General features: G+C 38.3%; 2 protein-coding genes across 4 annotated transcripts in view; both read left to right on the forward strand.

The window, feature by feature from the left end:
- Positions 1-26,879, forward strand: part of doc2b (double C2-like domains, beta) — a 364,239-nt gene that overhangs the window by 101,712 nt on the left and 235,648 nt on the right. The gene's annotated exons all lie outside the window — the stretch shown is intronic.
- Positions 11,785-14,487, forward strand: LOC111191780 (trichohyalin-like). Of its 2 annotated transcripts, none has more exons than XM_049475910.1 (2): positions 11,785-12,587; positions 13,339-14,487. In XM_049475910.1, exon 2 carries the CDS (start codon positions 13,355-13,357, stop codon positions 14,279-14,281), a length of 927 nt encoding a protein of 308 aa, XP_049331867.1. In that variant the 5' UTR covers positions 11,785-12,587; positions 13,339-13,354; the 3' UTR covers positions 14,282-14,487. The 2 variants fall into 2 exon arrangements, with proteins under 2 accessions (XP_049331867.1, XP_049331859.1); XM_049475902.1 differs by having other exon boundaries at positions 13,331-14,483.

Below are 26,879 nucleotides of genomic sequence, written 5' to 3' on the forward strand. Positions count from 1 at the left end.
TGTTTTGATGTGTGAGTTGGGTGTGTGTGTGTTGTGTTTGGTAGCTGTGAGGCTGACAGGGCTTGTGTTGAAGCGCTGGCTCTGATTGATGGCTGCGGTTGTCACTCGGCGGGGATATTGACGTTTTAAAGGAATCCGTCATTTGGACTGAATGAACACGCAAAGCATCTCTCATCACTTTAGCTGTAGTCACAGAACAGATATTAGATAGTGTGTGTGTGTGTGTGTGTGTGCAACCTTTATGCCCTTCTGAGGTCTGAGGCTTTGCTAATGTGATGTAGCTGTCATGCTGAATACCCGACTCCAAAAGTAAATGTGGATTACAGTTTGTTTTATTTAATAGTTTTTAGTTGTCAGACATGGGTCAGTTTTGTCCAAAGTGCAAATTCTAAACTTTCAATTGATCACATATTTTTGTTGGCACACAAAGTGGAGTTACTGTACTTATACTAGCAAAGTATACTGTATATTACTTTAGTTACATATTGATTTGTTTTGGAAAGTGCAGTCTGTAAATCAATAGAAGGAAGTATCACTGGTATCTGGTGTAAAAACGTAGTAGAAGTGCTGGAGGCAAAGATGATGAAATTCAAAAGAAGCATTTTTTGGCCACCATTTAAATTGCATAATATATATGCATAATGTAGTATACTTTTGTATGCTGTTGTTTTTATTTATATGATGTGATCTAATGTACAAAACAATCCATGTTTTTGGTTTGGTTTAGTCAGAAAAAGGGGCACAGAGTTGTCCAGCGGATTAGGCACTGCCACTATGATTGGGAGATCGCTGGTCATGAATCTTGCCATCAGCCGCCAGAGCCCTGAAAGTGCACAATATGCCTTGCTCTCTTTTGGTGGGTAGATGGCGCTCTCTCCCCTCATCACTCCTAGGATGATGTCGATCAGCACGAAGCGTCTTTCCTCTGAGGTCGCTGTGATGCTACTTGGCAATGCTACATTAGCAGCACTTTGAAAAGAGGCGTGGCTGACTTCACGTGAGTCTGCACTGTCCTTGTTTTGTGGCATCACCAGTAAGTGGAGGATGTACAGCTGAGTAGCATCTGAATGGTTGGGACATTTGGCCAAGCTAAAATACTGTGTATCAATTTATATTAAATATTAATTTTATTAGAGACTTGTTAGAGACTTTTAGAGAAGGAAAAAAACTGTTACTGTTAATCTGATTAAATAAAAAAATTAAACATCTATGAATAAAGTCATTCTCACCCTACACTATACAAAGGGAGAGAAGACATGGCAGCATTCAACATGCACAGATTCTGCATGCTGATATCTTTTACTACAGGCTGAGTGGGTATGCATGTGCCATTAATCATCTGTAGGCAGATATAAACAAGGCAGTCGGTAAAGAATCTAAATTAACTGTCAGCAAGACAATCCATTAAATGGTTCAACCTGTAAGCTAACATGTATATTTATTTAGCGACAACACTTAACATATGTTCATTTTACCCAACAACCTGCTGCTCTAATGAATACAAATCCACACAGGACCGCACCTTGTCCGGAGGCATTCATGCGTTTCTGAGACAAGGCTTTGAGCCCCTGCACAGATACATCTGACACATTTCATATGCAGCCCTTCCTGCCTGCTCTGCCCGTTCTCGCAATGCTGAAGTCATTACTTTTTTGACAGTGATAACATCACCCCGGCTTGCCTACTGTGTTCTTTATCAGTGCTCTTCTGATCGCGTTTGGTATCTGATCTACATTCGGTATGGTGCTGACTCCGGTTGCTTGGAGACCCGTAATGGAGGCAGTGCCACGGGCCCCAGTGTGTTACCTGCTTAGTTTAACGAATGTGACATTATGACACAAACAGCCGAATTAATCTGATTGGGCCCCGGACCGGGCCGGCCACGCCGGGAGTGCAATTCCATTTACAGTCACTGATGACCCATTGAGAAAGAGCAGACCACCTCTGTAATGCACGATTGCGCTCACGCTCAGCCCCTGAGCTTGGTTATGGACACAGCCGTACAGCAGCTCTGCATTTTCTCCTCGTTCATGGATGCCGATTTGTGTGCAATACCCCTGTTCTATAACTGATCGTGTTTTTGGACGACAGCACCCGCGCATGATTACATATCTTTACTGTGGTAATGAGAATGTGAGATTGCTGTAATTGTTTTGAGTTATTACACAGGAATGCTTACATAATGTCACCCGCGAGAACTGTGTTGACATAAAACCAGATGATGACAAACTAAAACAAATCATGAAATCTCATCTTCCTTCTTTCCTTCATTGGACTTGCTGTTTGTTTAAATTGTGATGTTTGTGTTAACCTTTCACGTGCTGTCTTTCAAGATAGCAGAAAACACTTGGGGAATTTTGGGGAATACCACAAAATGAGCCTTGGTTGCATTGATCTGTCTCCAGTTTGAATCTAGATCTGATTCTGGCCCAAATGTTTGGTCTATATCCAGACATGAGTGCCACATGTGCCAACCCCCTGGTTGCCTTGGATACTGAGTATAATACAGGAGACAACCCGAGCAGCATGTGCCAACACCCTGGTCACTGAGTATAATACATGAGTCAACCTGAGCAGCATGTGATAAAACCCCCTTTTACTGAGTATAATACAGGAATCAACCCCAACACCCTGGTTACTGAGTATAATCCAGATGTCAGCCCGAGCAGCATGTGCCAACACCCTGGTTACTGAGTATAATACATGAGACAACCCAAGCAGCATGTGGTAAAACCCCCTTTTTACTGAGTATAATACAGGAATTAACCCCAACATCCTGGTTACAGAGTATAATCCAGGTGTCAGCCGGAGCAGCATTTGCTAACACCCCAATCACTGAGTATAATACAGGAGTTAACTGTCTCCGAATCTATTTGAATCTAGATCTGATTATGGCCAAAATGTGCCACATGTTCCAACACCCCGGTTACTGAGTAATACAGGAGACAATCTGCTGTTCTGACACCCAGTGGAAGTTCATTCCACCATCTTGGTCCTCCAGCACAGGAAAGAGTCAGGATTTTTATTTTCTGTGGGTTATACTGACTTATGGTGGTTTGAGCTGAGCCGTACTGGAAACTCTAAGAGCTCTTGGTACAGATCTGGTTTTGACCATCATTGCCATCAAGTAGGTAGGAGCTGGTCCGTTTTTGGCTTTGTAGGCCAGTGTCAGGGTTTTGAATCTGATGCGAGCAGCAACAGGAAGCCAATGGAGTCACATGACTGAACTTTAGAAGATTGAAGACGAGTTGTGCTGCCGCATTCTGAATTAGTTGTAGTGGTTTGGTGGCTCGCAGTGGAAGACCAGCCAGTAGAGAGTTACTGAGTTACTGAGTATAATACAAGAAACAACCCGAGCAGCATGTGCCAACACCCCGGTTACTGAGTATAATACAGGAGTCAACCTAAGCAGCATGTGCCAACACATGTTGAATGTTCAGCAAATAATAATGCTATTAAATATGTTTATAATTTGTTTCAAAATCAGCAGAGTGGGTTTTAGTGATTTAAACATTGGGTATATACATATGTGTGGTTCATGAAAGAGAGAGAGAGAGAGAGAGAGAGAGAGAGAGACTCCCAATTTTACACTGATGAGAAGTGAGGACCGCCGGCAGGCAAACTCATTCCTCCCCTGCCAGTGACCTGCTCCGAGCATTCTGAGCTCACCACAGCTGAGTCACGCCGACCTGTGACCTCCCACAGAGGCTCCTGTGAGTGGAGATCACTGCGGTTCACATACTGCTGCTTCTGCTGGCAACCACAGGTCCTGAACACCAGCAGCTCGGAGAAAATGAAACCCTTTGAGGCTGCCTTTAGGAGATGTGCTGGTTTTATATCAGACGGTTACATGGAAAAAGTTGTGTGAGGATGTATATCACCAGTCCCACCTGGTCTGACTTTGTGGTCCGGAGCAAAATGTGGGAATTAGTACTTTATACAGAGTGAGGCAGATTCATAAAACTCAGCGTCGCAAGGTTGCCAAGTAATGCCAAACAAATTCCATGTTATTTAACGCAAGTTTATAAAGTTATGATGGCAGTACCCAGTGTGCTGCTACCATTGATTTTTACAACCGTAGATTTTTTTCACCTTAATATATGATATAATGATAATGACCAATGATGATCTATGCATAGCACCTGTTGCAGCCTGACAAAAGAATAAATGTCAACAAACACTATCAGCTTGGAATCAAATGCAGTGAGGGTGTTTCCTCTAACTGCTATATAAAAAGTTTTTTTTTACACTTTTATTTTTACAGCATCACTCACTAATATGAGAGCTGTACAGGGCTAGGATAGGCCTGTCATCTGGATCGTTCAGTGTAAGGTGGTTAGGATTGAGAGTTTAAAGAGTTTTTCTCGTCCTGAAGTTTCGATAGAATCAACCGTGTTTAATATTATCATAAGTCTTGAGATTTGGCTCACAGAAATAGTGACTTTGAGTAAACAATGTTACCAACCAATAGGAGAGCTACAGTAAGTGTTTCATATGCTGATGTATATGCGTTCAGTAATTAGGGATGGGAATCTTGGTATGAATCAGGCTGTGTGATGTGGAGAGACCTGTATGTTATTTTGCCACCCAGTGCTAGTTTTAGCCTATTAGCTTGTTAGCTCACTAGCCTGTTTTTATTTTGGTGTGGTTGCATCAAATTAAGTATATATACAGTATGTGATAGCTTATTTTGTTTATACTGGAATGAGATCAGATTATTCACATGCATGTGGCAGATTTACTCTGGGGAGAAAGCTTCTGCAATTCATTTACATTAAGCCGGATCTCACGCATGTTATTGTGAACTTACAGTGCGGCCCAACATACCTTCCTGTCAAACAGGAGACAAAACATCGGTGCATGTTTATTTATGAGGCAATTATTGTCCCGTCTGACAGATCATATCATATGAAATGTATGCAGAGTCCACAGTAAACAGTGTTTCATATGCTGATGTATATGCGTTCAGTAATTAGGGCTGGGAATCTTGTTATGAATCAGGCTATGACTGTGTGATGTGGAGGGCCTGTATGTTATTTTGCCACCCAGTGCTAGTTTTAGCCTATTAGCTTGTTAGCTCAATAGCCTGTTTTTAATTTGGTGTGGTTGCAGCCGACAGCAACCATTATATGTAAAGTCCATCCGTTTATTTACTGTTTGTTTAGAGCAAGACAAATTACCAAATTTCTGTATTGATTATTGATCACGCAGGGTGACCAATCTTTAGGTTCAATCCTTTTTTTATGCTGACAGCTCATATTCATATGTGGAAGTGACCAGTATTTACTTTTATCAGAAACAAAATACAGCTCCAGAAAAAAAATAAGAGACCAAGATTCAGTTTCTGAATCAGTTTCTCTGATTTTGCTATTTATAGGTGTATTTTTGAGTAAAATTAACATTGTGGTTTTATTCTATAAACTACAGACAACATTTCAAATAAAAATATTGTCATTAAAGCATTTATTTGCAGAAAATGAGAAATGGCCGAAATAAAATAATTTTTAGAGTTTTAAGAGAATAACTTTGATTTTTAATCACAGTTTTTATGCATCTTGGCATGTTCTCCTCCACCAGTCTTACACACTGCTTTTGAATAACTTTATGCCACTCCTGGTGCAGAAATTTAAGCAGTTCAGTTTGGTTTGACGGCTTGTGATCATCCGTCTTCCTCTTAATTACATTCCAGAGTTTTTTATTTAATTCGGTAAAATCAAAATCAAATCATCATTATTAAGTGGTCTTTTATTTTTTTACAGAGCTGAAAGTTTTAAATAAGTTAAAAAAATATTCTGTTTAACATGAAGATATAAAACTGGACAAGTTCTGATTTGAACTCATCCTGTCTGACATTACAGTTGCCTCTTTAGAACATATTCTAATTGTTTCTTGTCTTTGTAATTTCAGAGACTTATCATTATTTAGATTTTTATTATTTTATTGTTTTTTATTTACATGTAATGCAATTTACTCCTCTGCTACACAGCTGAAAAAATACACACTTTAAATGTGTGTTTCTCACACAAGCTGCCCAGTCTGGACTTCAAACGTCCTCTGAGAACATGTGGGATGCCTCCATGAGGCAATAAACCCTCGCTGAGGCCTTTATGTAGAGATTAAAGCTTTTTCACAAGCGCTGAACTTCCAAGATAGTCCAAGATTAGGCACACATTGTTTGATGCCCACTTTCCATTTCTGTGCATCTCATCCTGGAGATAAAGAACGAGGGGGAAGAGAGGGAGGAAGAAAGCAGGGAGAGGGAGAATTCATCTTTATAGGTGCTGAAGGTCACCTGTTTGATGTGTCATTGTTTTGCACACAGATTCCTGCTTAGCTTCTACACTATTGCCACTGCATTCCATACATTCCTCAGTATTTGATGCTATTATTCTTATAGAGTTATGAGCTCTGACATTGTTAATAAATATATATCTTTTGGCTGTTTTGGTGTGTTGTTTCTCCATTTTTGTCAGTTCCTATTTCAGGTCTTATAACCAGAGGTGGAAAGTAATGAATTACACTTACTCAAGTTACTGTAATTGAGTAAATTTTATGAGTAATTTGTCATTTCTAAAGTAGTTTTTAAAAGAGGCAATTTTACTTTTACTCAAGTACATTTTGACACAAGTAATTTACTTTGCTTCATTGAAAAACTCCCAATTACTGAGTAAAAAATAAAATGCTGGGGGAAAAAAACAATTGTCTGAATTAAAAAAAATGGTCACGGATGCTCACGGGTGGAATAATGAGGCAATATCTTCCTCATGCAATACAAAATGTGCCCCGCCGGACAGAGCTGTCAGCTTTCAAAACTTTCACATCAAACCTGCGAAAGCATGTGGTGGTAAGTACTTTTATCATTAAACAATCCGCTTAAATGTTAAAAAACATGTAAATAGCATTTAAAGCATAGCAAGTGCAAGTTAAAAAATAATAATGAACTGTAAAACTATACAATTACAGTTTATAGTCACATATATGACCATAACTTTTTAACAGTAAAGAAAAAAAAATGGATCATAGAAACCTATATCACTTGTTTTATGGGGTGGTCTGAACCAATACTGCCCGAAAGGTCCAAATCATTATGTGGAATAATAGTTCATTAAAAACGATTTAATTTATGATTTGTTTTTACTTTTTTACATCAAATAATTAAAAGTAACTATGTAACTTTTTACTCAAAGTACATTTTAAATTGAGTACTTTTTTACTTTTACTCGAGTAGATTTTTAGGTGGGTACTTTTACTTTTACTTGAGTAGAAATTTAGCAAAGTAAAGGTACTTTTACTTCATTACAATTTTTCACTACTTTTTCCACCTCTGCTTATAACACAGTAATTATATCAGATAGTCACATGCCCTGAGCTCTTTTACTCCACAAGCCATACGACTGCTCAAAAATATAATTATTTAAAACGTAAAAGGAAGTACAATCGTTTTATATTTTCCTGGAACTGATCATTTGGCCAAAATTTTCTTATTAGTTTCCTTACTAATTTTTGAATGTATAGACTTTAAATATATTCACACCCAAGATGTCTTTTCAAAAATGGTTAGACTAGAGTGTATATGAGTTAAAAGCATAAGAATATTTATAATAGTTCATTACATGGCTTATTATTACTTTAACAAAATACATGGAGAGCATCAGGCGGATTTATTTTTCTTGATAATCACACCTCTAGGATACATGTAGATACTAAAAACCTGAAACTCAGATCAGCCTGTGCCTTTCAGTATTTTAATCAGGAAACACAAAGAAAACTAAATACAAAAATGTAAACCTTTTAGTCTAAATAAATAAAAATGTTTAGTGCAAAATATCTACTTAGTAAAAATGTGCAAGTAAAATAAAAACTATATAAAGTTTCACACTTTTTCTGTGGACACTTTTGAGTCTTTATTTACTGATATTATTTGGTTTGAAACATCATATAAATAAGTTTGAAGCACTAAAGGTCAATAATATTGGTTGGGGAAGTAGATCTCACTTATTTAGGTGTTTTTCTCAATGGGTTTCTTGTAGATGCTTTATGCCATATATGGATTACGTAATTAAGCTGAGAACACAAGGTGCGATTTTGGACGGAAAATCCGTCCGTAGGGTTCTAAGGGTTAATAATGAAAAAGTACCTAATCATGTCTGTCATGTGATGCTTAAGGAGGCAAATTAGAATTCGATTTTAACCATCTCCATAAATGTTCACTTCATTTGGTTTTGCTGGTATAATTATAGTCATCTTCTTTCTAAAGTATTATTATCATTAATCATCTGTTTTAGTTTAATATTCATCTGAATGAATAATTAAGCAAAATTAGACGCTGTAGAAAGTGTCCTGCTGTGAACTTGAGTATCTCTTAATTACTTATATAAATGTGAATTTTGTAGAATGAATTTCAGTGCAGCTTTAAGGGAACGGTTCCCTTCTTGGATGATTGGAAAATGGCTGGAAAACCTTATTTCTCCTTTAAAACTTCGTGCTCCCTCTCAAGTTCCAAAAGTCTTTTCTGGTGGATGAGATGAGAGAATTCGTACAAAGGGATCTGAGGCAATTCGTCCATACAAAAGCGCTCCAGATCCTTCTAAGTCCTTGGTTTTCGCTTGGAGATTCTCCTCACCAACTCACAGGTTTTCAGAGGGGTTTATATAAGCAGACCGAAATAGCCTCTTCAAAAGCTTGAGTCTGTGTCAGTGAACCATTCTGTATGGATTTGGAGACTCTGGATCATTGTCCTGCTAGAAGATCTGACCATGACCCATTGTTTAGCCCAGGAGTGTCCAAACTTTTTTTGTTGGGGGCCAGAAGGAGACATTTATTTGAAGTCACGGGCCACAGACTCTGTAATAAAACAAATAATGAAATATACCACTTTAAATAATACTTTTTTTCCTGATTATTTCATTTACACACCATTTTATTTGACTAACTGTCTTTATCTTTGACAGTGTTGTGTAAACTAAGATTTTTCAAATTGATGTTTAATTTCATGATGTCTCATAATATTAAACTCCTTAATTACGGCAACTTTTAGACTCTTTGGCCCGTTTTTCTGTGCTAGAACGGGCCGCAAATGGCCCGCGGGCCGTAGTTTGGACGCCCCTGGTTTAGCCCCTTCACAAATTTATCCTGATTTTGATGTGTCATTATCTTCGCTCATCGTCTAAAACATTTAAAAAAAAAACGTTGCACCAAGAAGGAATCAACAGACGGGAATGAAACTTGGTGGGTGGTCGTGCCGGTCTGTCGATGAGTGACAAGTCTCACTGTTGTCCTGTGGAGACCACCATAAATCTCTTTACTGTCACCAGTGATGGGAAAAACAGTGTTGAAATAACTGTTGAAACTAACGCCGATACTTTTTTCAGTAATAAGTAATCTAACTAATTACTCTGACTGTCACTATAACAGCGTTACCATTTCCGACACCCCGTTACTGCACGTTACTTTAACCGCTCAATTAACTTTTGTTTTTTTACTTCACGCATACAAAGATGCATGTGTGTGTGTGTGTGTACGTTGTGTGTGTGTGAGTCACAAGGGAGAGGAGGATGAGATAACCACCTTAACAATCACTGTTGTCTTTGCTGTCGTGCACTCTATTCATCTGGCTTATAAAACACGCTCTGAAAAGGTGGGGGCCGGGGGTGGTGGTTACGGGGGCGAGTAAAACAAAAGTAACGCAATAGTTACTTTGGTAACACTTTATTTTAAGGAACACAAATTTGGCGCTTATTAATGTCTTATTATTTGCTTAATAAAGCCTTAATTAGACATTTGTAAATGATTTATTCACTACTTATTAGGCTTTATTCTGTGATAGTGTTATTGGTGCTTAATTAGGGGTCTGTTATGTAAAAATGATGGCTGTATTAGTTCTTATAGTGCACAATATACAGTTATGGTAGCACCCTGTTAAGCAGATTATTAAGCCTTAACTATTAGCTAATTCTACATGTTATTAGTGTGTAATATAATTGGCCGCAGTTTGATCTATGTGAGTTTAGCAAAGTTATGGCTGTGCTGGAGTTTATTGAGTTAATAAGGGGTTAATAAGTCACTAACAGTCCAGGACATGTACCCCTAATTAAGCACCAATAACCAATAACACAGAATGCCTAATACATAGTGTATAAATCCGTTACAAATGTCTAATTAAGACTTTACTAAGCAATTTATAAAACATTAATAGGCGCCTAATTTGTGCTCCTTAAAATAAAGTGTTACTGCTTTTTTTTTTTACTGGTAACTAGTTACTTTTATAGTGGAGTAACTCAGTTAGTAACTCAGTGACTTTTTTGGAGAAGTAACTAGTAACTATAACTAATTACTTTTTCAAAGTAATGTACCAAACACTGATTGTCACATGTAACACGTCCAGAAGGTATGGCTTCTTGGTTTGGGATACACTTTTACGCAATATCAGATCACCTTTGGAAGAAAATGTATGTAAACCCTTTGGGATTTCTTGGATGTCTGCATAAATTGGTCATTAAATGTGTGATCTTAAATGTGATCTTCATCTAAGTCACAAGAATAGTCAAACAGATTCTGCATAAACTAATAACACACACAAATATATATATATATATATATATATATATATATATATATATATATATATATATGTTTGCATGGGTTTATTGAATACAACATGTTAACATTTGTACACAGTGAGGGTGGAAAATGTATGTGAACCCCTAGGCTAATGACTTTTCTAGGAGCTAATTAGAGACAACCTGGAGTCCAATCAATGTGATGAGATTAGATGTGTTGGATAAAGCTGCCCTACCCTATACAGTTTTTCCCAAATGTTTAAACGCATTTCTATAAACTTGGCTCAATTTCTCAAAACTCTAAACACAAACTGCAAATGATTAACTCCTTTGTTGAAACTCTACAAATCTCCAGCAAAACTGATTCCTTCCACCAAAACATCACACACAGATATTTATATACCTATCTCCTGCAGAGCATCAAATAAACACTGACAAGATCAATTCAAAGCACTATTATTATTACTATTTGGTTATGTTTTTGACTTCATGAGGCCACTGTACAAATTCAAATGCATACTAGTTCATGGAAATATATTGGCTTTCTGTTCTTTATATTTATTTGGTGTGGTGTAGGACCCGTGCATATAGCATTACAGTACGACATGTATATGTGACAGAAATGTCACAAGCCATTTTTACTGTATGTAGTTTGTTACAAAACTGTAATTTTCACTTATATAAGTACAATGAGAAACATGACAAGGAAAATCAGTTCACATACAAAGAGGAAACAAAAATGTATTTACGTATCGCAAAAGACAAAGAAACAGACTGTTCATCAGACTTCTGATTTTGGTCAGGCCAGAGGACCTCATCTACATCAGTTGCAATATTCTCCCTCACCAAACAGCGGGGAAAAATGCCTTGCATGGCAAATCCATCCATGGCAATCATCTGCGTGGATGTCATCACATGCCTCCTCCATTGCCTGAAGTATTACCACGCGCTCGTGGGGTCTGCGTTCGTACACTTTCCACCTCCATGCAGAAAAGAATTCCTCTATTGGATTGAGAAATGGGGAATATGGTGGAAGGTGCAGCACTTAGGAAACTTACATTATCCCAGATGGCAACATAGTGGGGCTGTATCAGTCACGTGAGGCCTCTTTTATACTCTGACAAATGATTGAAACGTTCTACTAATTAAGTTTGAACAGCTGCAACTTGTGTGAGACTTCTTGGTAATTAGAGTTTTGTATCTGAAGGTTCAGATTCAGGTGATTCTTAGGTGACCAAGGTTTTCTAAATGATGAAATTTGTGTTTAGCGATTTGCAAAGCTGTGATTTAGAATGATATTTCAGTGAGAACATGTGGAATTGTGCTTAGAGTTTAGCAGTTTGGAATCACAATGTTGACACATGAGCTTCATGTTTTTGGATTTGTGTGCATAGTTCCACATTTTGTGTTTAAACAATGTGGAAAAACTGTAATATATTAAACACTAACTCTAAGCATACTGACCTTGGACATACAAAATAAGAAATTAACTGTTTTTCATCTGTTTCTGCATGTATTGCGGAATGTATTTTAAAGTTATTTTGTGTGCACATTTACACATGTAATTTTTGGGGGACAGAAATGGTACAGATTTATTGGAACGGCCCATAAACACAATATATACATAATCTATATCACTGTTATCTATATTACTCATCTATATTCATCTATATTTTAGAATTTACAGTGTGGCCAGTTTATATATATGGGAGCGGACGGTTGCCATGGCAGTGGCTTCAGTACAGCATGGCTGCAGCAGTGTGGTGATGTCACAGTAATGACATCACAGCATTTGGAACTTTGGAGGTGAAGAAGATCCTGAGTTTGAACTTTAGTGATCAGTTCTGCTTGCACCTGCGACTGAACTGCACTGAGAGAGAGACACCTGCACTGAGAGAGAGAGACACCTGCACTGAGAGAGAGACACCTGCACTGAGAGAGAGACACCTGCACTGAGAGAGAGACACCTGCACTGAGAGAGAGACAGAGTCCGAGATAGAGTCTGAGAGTTTATCCATCTACTTCACTGTGAGTAAACCACTGCAGAGCAGCAGAAGGAACCATGTTGAAGAACCAGTACACTAAAAAAATGATGCATAAAATTTACTTTAAAAAAGATTCTGCATTTGCTTTTTTTAATAAATTTAATTTCAGATAAATTTAAGTAACTTCAACTGAGTTTCAAGAATTAAATGTTACATAGAGTAAATAAGTGATCTCAACTTCAGTCAATCCTTTCTTATAGTAAACTTTACTTCATTTCTGCATACAATATTACCTAATTACAATTACTTCATTTATACAATATTATTATATAATTTTAGTTAAACACACATTCAAATATTTACATAATCTCAAAGATCTATTTTGTAAACAGACCAAGTCTCACTGTCTCAACACATGGATAACATGTAATACATTTAGTATACTAAAAATAATGTATTAGATGTCATCCATGTGTTGAGACAGTGTAATCTGTGTGTTTTAACTAAAATATTACAATTTCAGGAATTATTATATATTATGCATCATAAATTAAATAATTGTGATTAGGTAATATTGTGTGGATAAATGAAGTAAAATTGACTAAATAAAAGAAAGGATTGACTGAAGTCCAGTTCACTTATTTACTCTGTGTAACATTTAAGTCTTGAAATCGAGTTAAAGTTACTTAAATTTATCTGAAATTAAATTTATTTTAAAAAAGTAAATGCAGAAAGTTGTGAAACTTTTTTTAAGTACATTATTTTCCGCATATTTTTTTTTCAAAGTATTCCAGAGATCTGGAGAGAGAGATGGAGGGGACAATGAGCGAGAGCGAGGTCCAGCAGACCATTGTACTGATCCAGAAGATTGAGAGTGAAAAAAGAGACCGAATCCTGCAGGCCTGGACTGTGGCCAGTAAAGAATGGACGGAGGAGAAAAAGAAGATGAAGCAGGAGATCGAACTGCTGAAGAAGGAAGCAGGGAGGCTGAGGATGATGAAGAAGAAGGATGGAGAGATAAAGGACCTCAAGGAAATGAGGAAGCTCCACCAATCAGAGATGGATCTGCTTCAAAAGAAAGAGAACGACAGGAGAGACAGAATCCTGAAGGCCTGGACTGATGCGGGTAACGAATGGGACTCAGAGAAAAGGAAGATGAGGCAGGAGATCGCCCAGCTGAAAGAAGGAGAGAAGCTGAGAGCGATGAAGAAGAAGGATGAAGAGCAGGTGGGAGAGATGAAGGAGCTGGAGAAAATGAGAGAGCTCCACCAGAAAGAGATAGAACTGCTCCGAAAGACGGATAATGAAAGAAGAGACAGAGTCCGGGAGTCCTGGCTTAAACTCTGCTCTGAATGGAAGGAGGAGAAACAGCAGATGAAGCTGGAGGAAGAAAAAAGACAGCGTCTCCTGGAGTCCTGCATGAAGGAGAAAGACGAATGGAAGGAAAAGGTGGAGTTGATGATGAAAGAAAGAGAGAAGGAGAAGAAGGAGATGGAATCCATGATGAAAGAGAGAAAGGAGGAGAAGGAGATGGAAAAGATGAGGAAGGAGACGGAAGCCGAGGTGATAAAGGAGGAAGAGGAGAAGGAGGAGAGAGGGATGGAGGTGCTGGTGCTGAAAATGAAAGCACTGTCCCTTGGAGAGGAGGACAACAGGTGGCAAAGGACCAACCTGAAGTCCAGGAGGAGAAGAAGAGCAGTCCGTTCCATTTTCCCTTTCTCTACATCTTTCCTTTAATCTTCCAAATAAATCAGTTTTTTATTCAAACTGAATAAAGTCTGCTGTACTGAATTAATCAAGGGTTGTTACATACATCCATCATTACTTGATATAATAATGGTTTAAAAAGGTTAATTAGAAGAAAATTAAAAAAGAAATGAAAAATAAATCAATAAAAATAAATAAACAAATGAAAAAATGATAAATACATTTATGAATGTAAAAAACTGATAGTTAATGAATGTAAATGTATTATATAATGAACAAAAAGCTATGTATACAGGGCAGTTAGCGGACTTTAAATATAATGTGCCGCGTCGTCCGGCTTGAATACTGTGTTACACTACAAGCTTGCGAGACTGACGAGGCGTGGCGTGGAAAAAATGAATGGGACTGGATGCGCTGGACGTCTAACTCCGCCTTCCCGCAGGCTGCAGTCAGTAGTAGCTGGTTTTTTTCTTCTTCTGCTGCCGTTGCTAAGGAATGCCTGCTCAGCTTACTGTAATTGGTCCAAAAGTTGGAACCATCCAGAAAAGCGCTTTCACACTGCAGGCGAACTGGACCATGCTTCAGAAGATCCGGACTGAGACCACCTCTCTTGGTCGGACCAAAATCTGGTCCTTTTTGGTCCGGACCGTGGTTCGCGGCCCCTTTCACACCTGCTACTTTGGTTCGGACCAAACTAAAAAGTCAGAAAGTCCGGACCAAACGAGGCAGGTGTGAAAGCACCCTAAGAATCACTGACCTTCAAATACATAAATAATAAATAGATTTTTGTTTCCTCTTTATATGTGAACTGATTTTCCTTGTCATGTTTCTCATTGTTCTTACATAAGTGAAAATTACAGTTTTGTAACAAACTACATACAGTAAAGATGTCTTTCATTTGTGCCGAATATACATGTAGTACTGTAATGCTATATAGGGCGGTCCTACACCACACCAAATAAATATAAAGAACATAAAGCCAACATATTTTCATTGAATTGTATGCATTTGAATTTGTACAGTGGCCACATGAAGTCAAAAACATAACCAAATGCATCTGATAACAGTGCTTTGTATTTATCTTGTCAGTGTTTATTTGATGCTCTGTAAGAGATAAGCATATAATAGCTGTGTGTGTTGTTTTGGTGGAAGGAATCAGTTTTGCTGGAGATTTGTAGAGTTTCAACAAAGGAGTTAATCATTTTCAGTTTGTGTTTAGAGTTTTGAGAAACTGAGCCAAGTTTCTAGAAATGCGTTTAAACATTTGGGAAAAAACTGTAAATGATGTAATTTGTGTTTAGTGATTTGTAAAGCTGGGATTTAGAATGATATTTGAGTGAGAACATGTGGAATTGTGCTTAGAGTTTAGCAGTTTGGAGTCACAATGTTGATACACGAGCTTCATGTTTTTGGATTTGTGTGCATAGTTCCACATTTTGTGTTTAAACAATGTGGAAAAACTTATAGTCCCACATTTTTCCCAAATGTTTAAACGCATTTCTATAAAATTGGCTCAATTTCTCAAAACTCTAAACAAAAACTGCAAATTATTAACTGCTTTGTTAAAACTCTACAAGTCTCCAGCAAAACTGATTCCTTCCACCAAAACAACACACACAGCTATTTTATGCTTATCTCTTACAGAGCATCAAATAAACACTGACAAGATAAATACAAAGCACTTTTATCAGAAGTATTTGGTTCTGTTTTTGACTTCATGAGGCCGCTGTACAAATTCAAATGCATACAAGTCCATGGAAATATGTTGTCTTTCTGTTGTTTTTATTTATTTGGTGTGGTGTAGGACCACCCCATTTACAGTACTACACAAATGTAAGCTATATTTACTGTATGTAAAATGTTGCAAAACTGTAATTTTCACCTATTTTCACAATGAGAAACATGATAAGGAAAATTGACATACAAAGAGGACACAAATATGTATTTATTGCAAAATGCAAAGAAACAGATCACTGTTTATCAGACCCCTGATCTCGGTCAGACCAGAGGACCTCATCTACATCAGCTGCAATATTCTCCCTCGCCAAACAGCGGGGGAAAAATGCCTTGCATGGCAAATCCATCTTTGGCAATCATCTGCGTGGATGTCATCACATGCCTCCTCCATTGCATGAAGTAGAGCCACACACTCGTGGGGTCTGCGTTTGTACACTTTCCACCTCCATGCAGAAAAGAATTCCTCTATTGGATTGAGACATGGGGAATATGGTGGAAGGTGCAGCACAACAAACTGTGGATTTAGAGAACCAATCATTGACCAGAGCTGCCCAGTGGAAACTTACATTATCCCAGATGGCAACATAGTAGGGCTGTATCAGTCACGTGAGGCGTCTTTTATACTCTGACAAATGATTGAAACGTTCTGCTAATTAAGTTTACATAGCTGCAACTTGTGTGAGACTATTTGGTAATTAGAGTTTTGTATTTGAAGGTCAGTGATTCTTAGGTGACCAAGGTGTCCTAAATGATGAAATTTGTGTTTTGCGATTTGCAATGCTGTGATTTAGAATGATATTTGAGTGAGAACATATAAAATTGTGTTTAGAGTTTAGCAGTTTGGAGTCACAATGTCGACACATGAGCTTCATGTTTTTGGATTTGTGTGCATAGTTCCACATTTTTTGTGTAAACATTTGGGAAAAACTGTAAACAAGAACGGAGTTCATGGGAGGACACCACGGAGGAAGCCACTGCTGTCTGAAAAAAAAAAAAACGTTGCTGCACGTTTGAAGTTTGCAAAAGAGCACCTGGATGTTCCACAGCACTACTTGTAAAATATACTGTGGACAGATTAAAGCAAAAATGGAGTTGTTTTTGGAAGGAACACACAACACTATGTGTGAAGAAAAAAGGCACAGCACACCATCATCAAAACCTCATCATGGTTTGGAGCTGCATTGCTGCCTCAGGGCCTGGACAGAACTGAAGCTCAACAGAGGATAGATGATGCAACAGGACAACGACCCAAAACATAGAAGTAAATGTTTTGAAGTAAATGTTCTGTGCTTTCTGGAGTGGCCCAGTCAGAATCCTGACCTCAACCCAATTGAGATGCTGTGGCATGATGACCTCAAGAGAGCGATTTATTTCAAATATCCCAAGAATATTATAGCTGAACTGAAACAGTTTTGTAAAGAGGAATGATCCAAAACTCCTCCTGACTGTTGTGCAGGTCTGATCTGCAGCTACAGGAAACGTTTGGTTGAGGCCTTTTCTAATAAAACAACTCCACATCATCATGAATCCACCAGGTTATAGTTGGCTGATCCTGATTCTTTCTGAGTGTTGATGCCAAAAAAACTCTTAGTGAAATCCAGGCCTCTCCCATTTGTAGCTGGTGACAGCACTTTCTCTGGCAAGCGTTCAGAAGAGTTTTCTGGCACAGTGGTGCTTTTCATTGGCTCTGTACCGGTACTCTGCACAATGACAATAAAGCTGAATCTAATCTAATCGGCTCTAATTTAATCGCAGTTTCAGAAACGTGGGTACTTCAGAATGTGACCAAGTTTGAAAAGTTCTAAACTTGAAAACATGTTGAAAACTTTATAATGATCCTAAAGACGGAGACGTGACTGTGTTTCTGCAGCTGTTGTGTGATTTAGGAAGGTCATCAGCATTTTCTCTTATTTCAGTGCATCTGCACAGTATCCTATTTCCATATATCTGTGTTGTGACCATCCCATTGTTCACTGGTGAAAGTAAGGTGGGCTGGGAAATCTCAGCAGGGTGTGGAATCAGTGGAGTTTTATGTGGTCTAACTGTTTTCTGTTGTATATGAATTATTAGATCATTAGGTTATTATATCAGATCATTATATATTATATAGATAGCTCCCTGTTTCTATTCCTAGCTGCCCGGTATTAAACCTTGTTTTCAAGCTCTTCTATTCAGCGTTTCATTTGTATTTTGCCTTTTTGTTAATAAAACATGTTGCTTCTTTCACCACTCTTTTGCTTAGCCCTTTACAGTTTGTTTGTTTAATCATGGCCGATCCTATTTTTGTATTTTTGACTACCCTTGTGCATTGCCCTTTCTCTTATTTTTGGATATTTCATGCATGACCCCTTTGTCTGCCCACTTTTGTTACTGACCTTGCCTGTCCCTGACCATTCCTATAGGTTTTGCTCTTCATTTAATAAACTCTGCGAGTGTTTTTCGTGTGTTTGGCCACCGTGGCATTCGGTTACTCCGTTTTTAATTCTAGTACAGTTTTACTGATCCACTTATTAGAACTTTATTATTATTATTATTATTATTATTACTATTATTATTATTATTGTTATCGGCAAGCTGATTAGACACAGGGCTTAAAAGATGCAGTAAAACAGTGAAAATGTCAACAAGCTCCCTACAAAAATGAAATTGAAAAGTCAACGAAGAATCTGTGTCTTTTCTAGTAGCTGTGAAAATAAAAAAGCAAGGACTCCTTGACCTTGACTGTCTGTTCAGTCACAGGAGTGTCAGCGAGGCCCTTTAGCCCAGAGAAAAGCGTTAGCGCTAACGGGGCAGCGGGGGCTGAGAGTCCAAGTTACTTTTGTGCTATTTTGTGCTATAGTGCGCTATTGTGGCTGCACACCAGCTAGAGAATAGGCCGTGGAGTAGATAATGGCGGCTTTTGATTTCATTAGATGACGGGCGCTTTCCATAATTTACCTCTCGGCTCTCAGCCTGCTGGCTTTGTGCACTTCCCCTGCGTTTAGGCTCCTGAAGGTCCATTCGAATGAACAGCCCACTCCAAATATGGCCCATCTCTACAGTAACAAAGCACTCCTGCCTGCCTCCATTTGTCCTGCCTACGGACTCTAATCAGAGTCTAAGAAACCGTTTAGGCCAGTGGGCCGTCTGGGTCGTGGATCTTGCTGATTTGACTATGTGCTGAATTGTGTGTGTGTGTGTGTGTGTGTGTGTGTGTGTGTGTGTGTGTGTGTGTGAACGAGGAAAAAGAGGGTGCTGAGGATAATCAGTTCACTCAGTCTTTCTCTTCAGGCTGCCCTACTCAAGCCTCGTCTCACGCTTTGACCCAGAAATACAACCAAAATGAAAACACTGACTTAATGCAGTAACAAATTACCCAGCTAACTTTGCTGATGGAGGAGGTTTTTCTTCTGGGTTACAGAGAATATGGCCAGGAAATGAGAGTTTTATGCTCTCTTTTCTGATTCTACTAAAGGAAAAATGTTCACATTCACATTTGGTCATTTACGACAAAATGAAAGCACTGACTCACAGGAAATGATAAATTACAGAACTAACTTTGCTGATGGAGGAGCTTCCTTTCTTGAAAGTAAAGAAAGTGGCAGAAATGTCCAAAGTTCTATTTTCCGCTTGAGAAAATCGCTGCTATTCCAACTCGTCGGCCTTCTAATTATTCACACCTGGTCCCGTCAGTATAAATACCCCCGTTTCTGTTCCTAGTTTCCCGGTATTGAACCTTGTTTTCAAGCTTTTCTACCCAGCGTTTCATTTGTATTTTGTATTTTATCCAAGCATTTTGCTTCTGTGACCACTCCAGCCCTTTATAGTTTGTTTGTTTTCTCGTTTTTGTATTTTTGGCTATCCTTTTGCTATGCCCTTCCTCTTATTTCTGTAAATCTAATCTATGACCTCTTTGTCTGCTCACTCTGGTATGCTGCTCTCTTTTTTTATTCTACTAAAGGGAAAATGTTCACATTAACATTTTGTCATTTACGACAGAATTAAAGCACTGACTCACTGGAAATTATAAATTACAGAACTAACTTTGCTGATTGAAGAGCTTCCTTTCTTTAAAGTAATGAAAGTGGCAGAAATTTGCAAAGTTCGATTTTCTGCTTGAGAGAAACGCTGCTGTTTTTATGAAAGCAAATGTGCTTACATACATTCTGCTATTATTCAATACTTGCCCAGTATTGCTCGTATTGTTATAACATGCCTGATCTAGTGAAGATTCGACGTTCTAACTCGCCGGCCTTCTAATTATTCACACCCGGTCCACTCAGTATAAATACCCCCCTGTTTCTGTTCCTAGTTGCCCAGTATTAAACCTTGTTTATTAGCTTCTTCTACCCAGCATTTCATTTATAATAGTTGTATTTTATCGAAACATTTTGCTTCTTTGACAACTCTAGCCCTTTATAGTTTCTTTGTTTAGTCGTTTTTGAATTTTTGGCTATCCTTTAGCTATGCCCTTCCTCTTATTTCTGTAAATCTAATGTATGACCTCTTTGTCTGCCCACTCTGGTATGCTGCTGTCTTTTTTGATTCTACTGAGGGAAAATATTCACATTCACATTTTGTCATTTACAACAAAATGAAAGCTCTGACTTACTGATAAATTACAGAACTAACTTTGCTGATGGAAAAACTTCCTTTCTTGCCAGTAAAGATTGTGGCAGAAATGTCCAAAGTTAAATTTTCTGCTTGAGAGAAACGCTGCTGTTTTTATGAAAGCAAATCTGTTTACATACATTCTGCTATTATTCAATACTTCCCCAGTATTGCTCGTATTGTTATAACATGCCTGATCTAGTGAAGATTCGACGTTCTAACTCGCCGGCCTTCTAATTATTCACACCTCGTCCTCTCAGTATAAATACCCCCGTTTTTGTTCCTAGTTGCCCAGTATTGAACCTTGTTTATTAGCTTCTTCTACCCAGCATTTCATTTATATTTGTTATATTTTATTGAAACATTTTGCTTCTTTGACCACTCTAGCCCTTTATAGTTTCTTTGTTTACTCGTTTTTGAATTTGGCTATCCTTTAGCTATGCCCTTCCTCTTATTTTTGAAAAAATCTCATTTGTTTGCCCACTCTGGTATGCTGCTCTCTTTTTTGATTCTACGGAGGGAAAATGTTCACATTCACATTTTGTCATTTACAACAAAATGAAAACACTGACTCACTGGAAATGATAAATTACAGAAGTACCTTGTTGATTGAAGAGCTTCCTTTCTTGCCAGTAAAGAAAGTGGCAGAAATTTGCAAAGTTCGATTTTCTGCTTGAGAGAAACGCTGATGTTTTTATGAAAGCAAATCTGTTTACTTACATTCTGCTATTATTCAATACTTGCCCAAGATTTCTTGTATTGTAATAATAATAAAGTTGCTTCCACTGAGTTGTTCAAAACACTTATTAGACATTTATTAGGCATAGATATTATTGCTGAGTTCCATTTGAACAACCACTTGAGATATTAGTTCATCTTAACCCTGCTTTCACACTGGCAGGCGATGCCATGGCTGGTTAGAATAGTGGCTAATCTAGTGAACCTACACTTTGTGCACTCCATTACTTTTTTTTGTATGTGCAAATGTGCATCATAATAAACCAAAGGAAGAAACACTGATTATGAGCACATTTTCCATTTTTCAGAACCACACTGCCTAATAGTAACAAATTGGGGTAGGTTAGAGTTCAGAGAGCAGAAGCTGGGTGACCTTCTTCCTGTCTGCAATTGTTCTAAATTACTGATTTGCTGTTTGGTGCAATTTGCTGTTTGGTGCAATTTGCTGTTTGGTGCGGTTGACAAATATTCTCAGTTGCCAAATATTTGTTCAGGGCTTCAGACTAACCTAGTTGAAACTTGTTTGTACTTCAGTTGATGAATTAGGTCTGCAGTAACAGAGCAGATAAGACCCATGGTTGCACTCAGATCCATTCTTTTTTCCTTTTTTTTTTATTCACGTAGCTTTTCTAGCCTCTTCTCTCATGACTTTCACGACTTCTGATTCAGTAGTGCTCTACTCTTAAAACCTTTCAAGAGTCTCTGTGACCCAGGTTGTCATGAGGAACCTCTGGTGTGCATGCTTTGATGGGCGACTACAAAAACTTCAGTGTCAGTCTCAGAAACTTCAGCTTTGAACCGGTCATCAAGTACAGTCATCGAGTGGATTTGAGAGATAGTCCTGGAACCGCAGAGCAGCTTACTAAGTTTCTGGTATTCAGAGGCTAAATTAAAGTTTTATCAAAAGCTCTCCTCAATTAAGCTGCATTTCAACTCTCTGCACTGCACGGTTTTCAAGGTTTGTCCTTGTAGCTGTGAAAGAATGGAAAGATGTTCCTCTGTGAGCTTTGGTAAAACAGCTCGTACACAGCGGTGAAAGCCAATCAAGCGAATGAATGTACGAAATCAGCATCTTTTGAGAGGAGCGCGAGCGTTTTTCGTACTGTGTGCTGATTGAATTAGACGCAGGAATGAGTGGAAGGCGGAGGTCGTGCGTGGGTGGGTGGAGAGGCTTTATGTGATATTGGCACGCGGTCTGTGCTGGTATTTGTGTTTGGCCTTGTCGTTTGACTGCAAGCTGCATACGCACTTGTTGCTGAACAGAATTCTCCCAGCCTCTCCTCCTTTTCTGCCTAGGCTTTTCCTTCAAGGTCTCCACGAGCGACGTCAGATAATCATAGTCATATCAGTCGTCAGACCTGTGGAGAATATGGAGAAAGTTCTGTCAGAAATGGAGAAGTTTTACTTTACTTTACTTTAGAGCACTTGAAGAACCAAAGCTGCAGAACCAAAGCTTATTAGCCTGTATACTGTGCAAGTGTTATTGGTGCCTAATTAGAGGTCTGTTATGTGGAGATGATTAATAATGGCTGTATTATTCCTTATAGTGCACAAAAAAAAACGTTACGTTACCACCCTGTTAACTACCCAGATTATTAAGCATTAACTATTAGCTAATTCTACATGTTATTAGTGTGTAATATAATTGGCCGCAGTTTGATCTATGTGAGTTTGGAAAGGTTATGGCTGTGCTGGAGTTTATTGAGTTAATAAGGGCTTAATAAATCACTAATAGACCAAAAAGTGCAACATATTCTATATAGTGAGGTTGTGTTCATTAATAATTCGACACGAAAAAGAAACTAAACAAATCTTTTATCAATCACAGACCACTAACTAAGCACCAATAACACTTACACAGAATAAAACATAATAAGTAGTGAATACATCAGTTACAAATGTCTAATTAAGGCTTTATTAAGCACATATAAGACATTCGTAAGTGCCTTATTTGTGTTCCTTGAAATAAAGTGTTAATAGAAATGGGATAAACACAGAATAATAGTCATATAAATAAGTAAAATAATGGAAATATGGAAGTATGACTAATGTCTAGACACTTTTATCTGTTCCACTCTCTTTGGATCAGCTTTTTCTCACTGAAACATAAATGTAATAAATGTAAAAAACACCCCGTTATGATCTCAATTATGAAAGCCCTCTGGTTGCAAGTGAAGTTATTTATGGATTGCTTACTATGGTAATACAGTAATCAGATTAAGAATAGAATCCAGTTCCGTTTAGCTACGGGGAACGTCGGAGCAGCCCAGCGGTGTCACTGTGAGTGGTGAACCAGGAGCTGATAAGGCGCTCTTTCCGCAAACAGCCACCAAGCAGTGGAGGCCAGCAATTACTGTATGTCACACTCCATTTAGGAGAGAAGCCTTAGGTCCTGGAAGCCTCGGATGCTTCTGCTAGCGCACTGCAGCTAACGTCCACATCGCACAGATGACTCACACACTTCTGTGCTCGTTTAGCTTTGTCTCGTTTAGACCCTGAGATTTCAGAGAGCAAGGAGAAAATGTGGAATAATGACATGAATGCCTCCCAAATGATGGCACATATGTGCCTCTGACTCATCACATGGAGGACGCTCAGGGTATTCTGCCAGATTTCATGAAAGAAGAGCTTTTTACATAAGCGAGTCGATTAGCATAAAGTATGTATGCTGTGCATGTATGCGTTCTCTTATCTTACACGGTTTTTACGTCATTTAAGAAGAAGAGACGGTCGAACTTTGTTCAATTTTCTTTAAAAAATGAAGCACATAGATAATTATACCACAGTTAGTTCTGACCCTGCAATGTGATCGGCTGAGAGGCGTTTTATAGAGTGACATTATCAGCCGGTAATGCACTATAACTGAAGGTCCCCATGTATTACTCCACCACATACAGGTAACCTAGCAATGATGCAGAGCTTTATACAGCACAGCTACAAGCAGAGCAGCAATGGAACTATTTTAACTAGAGGAGTTTTTATAACCAAACCGATCATATTATCTCGTACTGTTTAACTCAAAATCTTTCAATAAACAGTGATAATGGAACTGTGGTATAACACAATAATACACTTGAGGTCCGTGCTATAATGTGTAATATTGACACTGCTGTGATGCAGTCGTAGGCAAGAGGGTGAAGGTCAAGTTATAGCACAAACCTGGAGTGTATTATTGCTTAAATCAGTCTAAAGCTTTTTTTTTTTCAGTATATTTTACTGAAATACATTTAGGAAACATAGGAAAAGTACTTTTTCATGGCTCTATCAAAATATCACACTCCATTTCAGCTCAGTCTTCTTGGTTTTATACACCAACACAATGCTTTTCTAGTCAGCTTATAATATGTTTCTTTTTGCTTTACTAAATTGTACTGGATTTGTAGTTTTTTTTTTTATAAATTACTTTGTACTATTTGCTTAAGACATTATAAGTGATACAATGAATGAGTAGGTTATTAGGACCCACTAAATGTATAACACGTTTTAGAACATCTACAGGAAGTTTTATTTCTTTTAATATGGGGTTGTTCCCACTTATGCAGCTTTAACACTTCCCACTCTACTGGGAATGCCTTCCACCAGATTTTGGATTTTGTCTGTGGGATATTTTGCCCAGAAGAGCATTTGTGAGGTCAAACATGCAGATGTTTTAGTTCATTGTAAAGGTGGTTGATGGGGTTGAGATCAGGGGGCCTTTCTTAAACAGTTTCCACAAATTAACAAGCGTAAAACTTTCAGAAATGTCTTGATATTCTAAAGCATTAAGATTTGTCTTCACTGGAACTAAGAGGACAAGGCCAACCCCTGATAAACAACCCCACCCCATATCATTATCCCCCCTCTAGCAAACTTTACAGTTGGAACAATGCAGGCAGGCAGGTAACATTCTCCTCAAATTCATTTAACAAAGTCACCATTAGTCTGATACAGACCAGATAGAGAAGTATGATTCCTCACTCTATATAAGTTCTTGCTTGTAGACCCTTTTTTTCTGTAAAGTGTGAGTTATGTTGTCACGCATTCTGCCTTAGAACAAATAGAAATATTAAACAATTTACTTTTACTTACATTGAAGATAAGAAGCACTTTTTATTCTCACGTGAAATTGCTGTAATACAAGTTCATGTGTATGACAGCATATATATAATGCTTCAGAGTTGGAGGGAGGATGCAAGTGCAAGTTGCTTTTATTAGTAGCCATGATAAAAAAAAACAAAGGAAACAGACAACACTAAGACTATAAAACAAAAACAAAAAAGACTATAAAACAAACAATAAAAAAACTTCCCTGACAAACAAACAAAAACAAAATAAAGATAACTAACCACAACGATCCATAAACACTGTGCAAAAAACAAACAAATTACGATTGTGGGTCAAAAATCACAACATGGAACAAAGAAAAATATGTGGGGTGTATATATACAGTACACAGACACAGGAGACAAGGAACACCTGGGGGAGATAACGAGGGGGCTGGGTTACAAATGAGACCCGAGGCAGCAACAAAACAGAGCCATTTGCTGCAAAGCACATGGCGAAGAATACAAGCAGACTAGGAAAGACAAGCAAGAACACAAGACAGGAACAGAAAGAACCAAAAAAGGAAATAATGGTGTAACAGTCCTTCCTTATTAGGAAGAAAATGTACAAACCTGGACAGTTGTTTTATGAAGGTTATATATAGCCTTCCTTCACTTTGTTTATAATGTAGGAACATTAAGACCAGTAAGAGTGTAAAGAAAAAAAAATTACCTGATCAGCAATGCATTTTCTAAGCATTTATCACACGTTCTGTTTCTCCTGCTCCTCCTTTTGTACCACCAGTGAGACTCTGGTACCGGAATTTAGACCAGCGGTCGTCCCAGAGGGCCGCTTCTCCACTGGCTGTGTTGGAGGCTTTGAAGTGCAGCTGTGGTGGCCGGCGATTAGATAAAGCACATTTGATGCAGCCTCTGATAAAAGTAATCCCTTCATTTGCTGCCTGTCTCTCACTGGCCGCGGAGCCTAGCGTTCCCCGTGTAGTCATGGCAACGGCAAGAGAGCCACACGCACAGATGTGTTCCGCAGGAATCCTGGTTTTGATGCAGCTACGTTTGTTTTCGACCAGCATGCAGGGGCAATTTTGCCTACATTATCCTCAGAACCGGATAGAAATTGCCCTATATGCAGCAAATACTGTGGGTTCCTCTCTATTCTGGGTTATTTTTCTCGCGCTTTATCTCTTAAATGTTGCCACTTTCCCTCAGAACACACTGCTGAGTAGCGTAACAGCTTATGATTGCAGCTTTCCTGCTATTTCCAGAAAGAGCAGATCACTTAATTCAGGCATTAACTGCACAACACTGAATAACTTTGTGTCTTTTGGCTGCATCTGCTCTGTGTCCTTCCCTCACCTAAGCCGTAAACTGCAGCAGAGTGTTTACAGCAGAATCATGACTCATCCCAAACCACGCTTTCCTATTGGCGCCAGGTACCGTATCTTCTGTCCATCTCTAAAGTCCATCAGATCGATCCCCGATGATTTAGTCCCGCCTCATCAAGATGCAAATGTTGGAGTGTT

The sequence above is a fragment of the Astyanax mexicanus genome, chromosome 1, assembly GCF_023375975.1.
Source record: "Astyanax mexicanus isolate ESR-SI-001 chromosome 1, AstMex3_surface, whole genome shotgun sequence".
In the NCBI taxonomy this organism is placed as follows: Eukaryota; Metazoa; Chordata; class Actinopteri; order Characiformes; family Acestrorhamphidae; genus Astyanax; species Astyanax mexicanus.